This window comes from Eleutherodactylus coqui, chromosome 1, assembly GCF_035609145.1.
Source record: "Eleutherodactylus coqui strain aEleCoq1 chromosome 1, aEleCoq1.hap1, whole genome shotgun sequence".
In the NCBI taxonomy this organism is placed as follows: Eukaryota; Metazoa; Chordata; class Amphibia; order Anura; family Eleutherodactylidae; genus Eleutherodactylus; species Eleutherodactylus coqui.
The window spans coordinates 504,876,567-504,883,246 of NC_089837.1; the positions used below are offsets into that span (position 1 = coordinate 504,876,567).

General features: G+C 40.5%; 2 protein-coding genes across 2 annotated transcripts; both read left to right on the forward strand.

Annotated features, from left to right (window-relative positions):
* The first annotated feature begins 2,589 nt into the window (after positions 1-2,589).
* Positions 2,590-4,191, forward strand: LOC136606800 (uncharacterized). The gene is made up of 2 exons (XM_066589015.1): positions 2,590-2,926; positions 3,056-4,191. The coding sequence occupies exons 1-2, from the start codon at positions 2,590-2,592 to the stop codon at positions 4,189-4,191; spliced, it is 1,473 nt and encodes a 490-aa protein (XP_066445112.1).
* Positions 4,192-4,579: 388 nt separating this feature from the next.
* Positions 4,580-6,039, forward strand: LOC136606816 (uncharacterized; the record flags this gene model as incomplete). The annotated part of the gene is made up of 2 exons (XM_066589016.1): positions 4,580-4,899; positions 5,535-6,039. Coding segments are annotated over exons 1-2 (825 nt in total), but the record flags the coding sequence as incomplete, so codon positions are not given.
* Between the last annotated feature and the right edge of the window lie 641 nt (positions 6,040-6,680).

The following is a 6,680-nucleotide window of genomic DNA, read 5'->3' on the forward strand; positions in this document are numbered from 1 at the left end:
ACTGCTGAGGTAAAATGAACGCTGCGCTGTCATTGGTTGCTATTTCTTATACTGCTGAGGTAACAAAAAAGCTGTGCTGGGATTTTTGGCTATTTTTTTATACTGCTGAGGTAACATGAAAGCTGCGCTCTGAGTGGTTGCTTTTTCTTTTACTGCTGAGGTTACATAAAAGCTGCGTTGTGATTGGTTGCTCTTTCTTATACTGCTGAGGTAAAATGCAAGCTGCGCTGTGATTGGTTGCTACGTGGAATAATTTGTATATATTGTGAATTTCCAATTGCCACTCCCACTCAATACATTTACATGCGTTTTTTTCATTGTTTAATTGATTTCAATTCTCATAATCTTTTGAATACTGCATTCTTCCATTTATTTATTTTTTTTTTCCAGCAAATTTGCGAGCATCGTCGACAGTTATGCCCCCCAAACAAAAATCGATTGGTCAATCTACGACTCAAGCACGAAAGAAAAAGGCATTGTGAGCTTCAGAAACAGACAAACAACGGGAAGCAAGATTAGAAGCTGTTCGAATACAAACTGCTCAAGGCCGTTCTTCTCAAACGAACGAGCAACGAGAATCCAGATTGGAAACCAATCGATTACGCATTGTTCAAGCCTGCTCAAATGAAACAGGAGAGCAACGAGAATCCAGATTGGAAACCAATCGATTACGCACTGTTCAAGCCCGCTCAACTGAAACAGGAGAGCAACGAGAATCCAGATTGGAAACCGATCGATTACGCACTGTTCAAGCCCGCTCAAATGAAACAGGAGAGCAACGAGAATCCAGATTGGAAACCGATCGATTACGCACTGTTCAAGCCTGCTCAAATGAAACAGGAGAGCAACGAGAATCCAGATTGGAAACCGATCGATTACGCACTGTTCAAGCCTGCTCAAATGAAACAGGAGAGCAACGAGAATCCAGATTGGAAACTGATCGATTACGCACTGTTCAAGCCTGCTCAAATGAAACAGGAGAGCAACGAGAATCCAGATTGGAAACTGATCGATTACGCACTGTTCAAGCCCGCTCAACTGAAACAGGAGAGCAACGAGAATCCAGATTGCGAGCCAATCGATCATGCACTGCTCAAGCCTGCTCGAATGACACAGTTGACCAACGGACAGCAAGACTGGGAACCAATCGAGAACGCAATGTTCGATCCAGACAGACACTGCACGCTGATTTGAATCTTGCTGCATTCCATTACGATGCTGATTATGATTACAGTCATCATCTAAGTGTCGTTATTGGAAAAATGGACAACTTATGCAAATTTTGCCATGCATTGAAATTCAAAAATGAAACTCCAGGAATGTGCTGCGCAAGTGGAAAAGTGTAATGAAAACAAAGATCTGGTACCGTGTTAGCCAGTAGAGCAAAACGTGATTGTTCTCAGTAAGAGAAACGACGTAATCTTGTAGATATGATACCTTTTAATGGCTAACAAAAATACATGATGTAATAATAGCGAGCTTTCGTACCAACGCAGGGGTACTTCTTCAGGCTAATGGATTGGATCTGAAGAGGCATGCATATTTATACACACTTATAGCATACATACTTATGACAAGGCACAGATATGGATGTGATTGGTTCGCACTTAAAAGGAATTCTGCAACAGCAAACAAACTTTTTTTTGTCTAGGCACTGATAGCGGAGTGAAAGTTTTATGGTCCCTAAATTACTGTTGGAGGGGGGGGAGGTCATCAGGCTTGACTTTCTACAAGAGATACACAAACATTTTTAGCTAAATACTGATAAGGGAGTGAAAGTAATTCAGGGACCATAAACTTTCACTCCCTTATCAGTATTTAGCTAAAAATGTTTGTGTATCTCTTGTAGAAAGTCAAGCCTGATGACCTCCCCCCCTCCAACAGTAATTTAGGGACCATAAAACTTTCACTCCGCTATCAGTGCCTAGACAAAAAAAAAGTTTGTTTGCTGTTGCAGAATTCCTTTTAAGTGCGAACCAATCACATCCATATCTGTGCCTTGGCATAAGTATGTATGCTATAAGTGTGTATAAATATGCATGCCTCTTCAGATCCAATCCATTAGCCTGAAGAAGTACCCCTGCGTTGGTACGAAAGCTCGCTATTATTACATCATGTATTTTTGTTAGCCATTAAAAGGTATCATATCTACAAGATTACGTCGTTTCTCTTACTGAGAACAATCACAGTGGAAAAGTGAAATTGCCTGAATTGCATTTACCACCCGAACCATTATCAACGTTGCTATCCGGTGACACAAGCCAGTCTAAACATTTCTTGGCAAACATATGCAAGTACAATTCATGTTTCCAGATGACATTGTTCGGTGCAACAGAAATCATACGTGACAATTACACGCCAACGTTCAAAGTCCAAGGCCAAATTTATCATCTCGCTGGATCACTTCTACCACTGCAGCATTCAGATCACAAATTTCTCCAAATTTATTTCATGGGAACCACCGATGAACAAATTGATCAATGTTGTTGAGTCAATACCAGCACTAATCGAGAAATTGTTGCTGTATTACAAAATTTATTTGAGCAACACAACCAATTAGTTCAACTGTTTAGGACCGCCCTCGAGCAAATGCCAGCTGATGATTACGTTGTTGTTATTAGAGCTGACAAAACACCAGTCGGCCAACACGAAAGACAATACAATGCACCAACAATTAATGAAGTGGCGATCGTCATAGTTGGCGAAGAATTTAACTCGCGTGATATAGTTCTTCATCGCAGAGATGGTCATCTTCACCGAGTCTCCGAAACTCATCGCGCATACGATGCATTGCAATATCCAATTTTATTCTGGCAAGGAGAAGATGGATATCATTTCAACATCAAAATGAGAAATCCACAAACACATGAGGAGACCAATAAGAAAGTCAGTGCCATGAATTACTATTCATATCGATTGATGATTCGTGAGAACCCAGACAATCACATTTTGAAATGTCGGCATTTGTTCCATCAATACATTGTCGATATGTATGCAAAAATCGAGACCGAATGACTTCTCTTCATTCGATTGAATCAAACCAAACTGCATTCAGAAGAATATATTCATTTACGTGATGCAATTGCTACTGATGGCAATCCCAATGAACTGGGAAAAATGGTCATCCTGCCGGCTACATTCACAGGAAGCCCACGGCACATGCATGAATACGCACAAGATGCAATGACTTATGTTCGCGCATATGGCCGTCCAGATTTTTTCATAACATTCACGTGCAATCCAACGTGGGATGAAATTAAAGAACTTCTGTTGCCTGGACAATTGCCTTCGGATCGCCATGACCTCATCGCACGTGTGTTCAAACAAAAATTGAAATCCATGATGGATTTCATTGTCAAACATCATGTTTTTGGGAAGACACGCTGTTGGATGTATTCCATTGAATGGCAGAAAAGAGGATTACCGCATGCACACATTTTGATTTGGTTGATCGACAAAATTACACCAGACAAAATTGATGAAGTTATCTCAGCAGAAATCCCAGATTTCAACATTGATCCAGGCTTATTCGAAGTCGTTACTAAAAACATGCTTCATGGTCCATGTGGCGCAATCAACAACTATTCTCCATGCATGAAGGATGGAAAATGCACGAAACGCTATCCAAGAGACTTACATGCCGAAACTATCACTGGAAATGATGGATATCCACAATATCGTCAACGATCAACTGAAGATGGTGGCAAATTAATCACTTTAAAAGTGCGCAACAATGACATTGAAGTCGATAATCGTTGGGTTGTGCCGTATTCACCATTACTCTCAAAGACGTTTAAAGCACACATCAATGTCGAGTATTGCAATTCAGTGAAATCGATCAAATACATTTGCAAATATGTCAATAAAGGAAGTGATATGGCAGTTTTTGGAGTGGAAAATGCATCTGCACCAATCAATGAAATCGAACGATATCAATTGGGACGCTACATTAGTAGCAATGAAGCTGTTTGGCGTATTTTCTCATTTCCAATTCATGAACATCATCCAACAGTTGTTCATTTGGCAGTACATCTTGAAAATGAACAGCGCGTGTATTTTACAACAGAAAATGTACATGCAAGAGCATCTTCGCCACCGCAAACAACGTTAACTGCCTTCTTCTCATTGTGCAAGCATGATTTGTTCGCAGGAATGCTACTTTACTCAGAAGTGCCAAAATACTACACATAGAATGCATCAGCGAAAAACGTTCAACGTCGTAAACAGGGCAAACCAGTTGAAGGACATCTGAATTTATATTCGTCTGACACTTTAGGCCGCCTGTATTCAGTTCATCCAAACAATCAAGAATGTTTTTACTTGCGCTTACTGTTAGTTAACATGCGTGGACCGAAATCCTTCCAAGAACTGAGAACAGTAAATGGTGAAGTATGTGCGACCTATCGAGAAGCTTGCCAGCAATTAAAGCTTATTGAAAACAATGCCCATTGGGACACAGCACTCAATGATGCATCAAATACTGCTCAACCACAGCAAATACGCACATTATTTGCGATAATATTGACAACGTGTTTCCCATCCAATCCGAAAAGATCTTTGGGAAAAATACAAAGATTACATGAGTGAAGACATCCTACGTCGTTTGCGAGCAACGAATCTGAACATGCAATTCACAACAAACGTGTATAATGAGGCGTTAGTTTCGATCGAGGCTATATGTTTGGCAATCGCTAACAAAGGATTGGTGCAGTTGGGAATGTGTGCACCGAATCGAGCTGCAAATAACGCTTATGATCGTGATTTGCAACGTGAAACACACTTCGATGATTTGGGTACATTTGTTGAAAAGAATCTTCCAAAATTGCTTCCAGAACAACGCATTGTATATGACACAATCATAAAAGCAATTACAAATCAAAGCAGAGGATTGTACTTCATAGATGTGTTAAGGACCGTTACACATGACCGGTCACATTAACCTTTCAAGCCTTGGGTTCCAAATTAGTTCATACCTGGATGCATCAGAGAGGCCAAAAACTATATGATTTATAGTAATTAGCTCTCACAGATATGTAGAGATGAGCCGCGGCAAATATTCAGCCCACCCTGCTTAAGGCGCGTACACTGAATCTTTATTGACTGAGTATATCTAATACAGGAAAGGAATACGTCATTAGTCACGAGGTTAATCTTATTGGGTTAGAAAGACATCAAGAATTGTGCTTTGTTGAACAATCAGCGCAGTGAGAATATCTATGTGAAATGTCCTTCAAATGATTATTCCTTGTGAGTTTGGATGTTCGTAGCGTCTTATCAGCACGGTCTGCTCTTTTCCCAAAGCTCAGGGCGTGGGGGAGTCTCTTCTGATAGCGACTGTACCAGGCAAATGTTCTCGGATGAATAGAAAAAAACAAATCATTAGACATTGCACCGAATGCCATGCTCTGCAAGTTATTTCTGCTTTAATTATTGTTTCACTACACACAAGCTTATTTACATCTTATAATGCTCCATTTTGTATCTAGCGGCCATTTTGAGACAGATTCTTCCATTTTATGGACCTGTACCTTCTCAGATGCGCCCGGAGGTACTGGCAAAACTTTTCTCATTTCAATCATTTTGGCAACTATACGATCACGGAATAAAATTGCACTGGCAATTGCATCATCTGGAATTGCGGCAACACTTTTGGATGGTGGTCGGACAGCACATTCAGCACTGAAATTGCCATTGAATTTGCAAGCCACTGAGACGCCAACATGCAATATCACCAAAAATTCCGGAATGGGCAAAGTTCTCCAAACTTGTGAACTTATCATATGGGACGAATGCACAATGGCTCACAAAAAAGCATTGGAAGCGCTTGATCGTACACTGCAAGATTTGAGGGGAAATGCACAGCCCTTCGGTGGAGCACTTATTTTATTGTCTGGTGATTTTCGACAAACTCTGCCAGTTATACCACGTTCAACACCCGCGGATGAACTTAATGCATGTCTCAAATCATCAGTTCTATGGCGACATGTTAAGAAATTGACTTTGAAAACCAATATGCGTATTCAACTACAAAATGATGCATCCGCCGAACGTTTTGCAAAACAATTGCTGGATATTGGAAATGGGAAGATGCCAATCGACAGATCTACACAATGTATCACATTGCCAACAAACTTTGGAAAGTTGACATCAACCAAAGACGAATTGATTCAAAAGGTGTTCCCAAATATTGCGCAAAATTACAAAAATCATCAGTGGCTCAGCGCACGGGCTATATTAGCAGCTACCAACAACGATGTCAATGCCATCAATTTCAGCATTCAAAACGGAATACCACGTGAAGCGACAACGTATAAGTCCATCGATACTGTGATGAATCAAGATGAAGTGGTCAATTACCCAACGGAATTCTTGAATTCACTTGATTTTCCAGGTATGCCACCGTACGTTTTAACATTGAAAATTGGCGTGCCTATCATTCTTCTCCGAAACATCAATCCACCACAACTTTGCAACGGTACAAGATTTTCGGTGAAAAAGATGATTAACAATGTCATCGAAGCTACAATTCTGAATGGGAAATTCAAGGGGGAAGATGTTCTGTTGCCACGGATTCTAATTATCCCAACAGACATGCCATTTGAATTCAAACGTTTACCGTTTCCGGTGCGACTCGCTTTTGCAATGACCATCAACAAAGCACAAGGACAATCGCTGCAAGT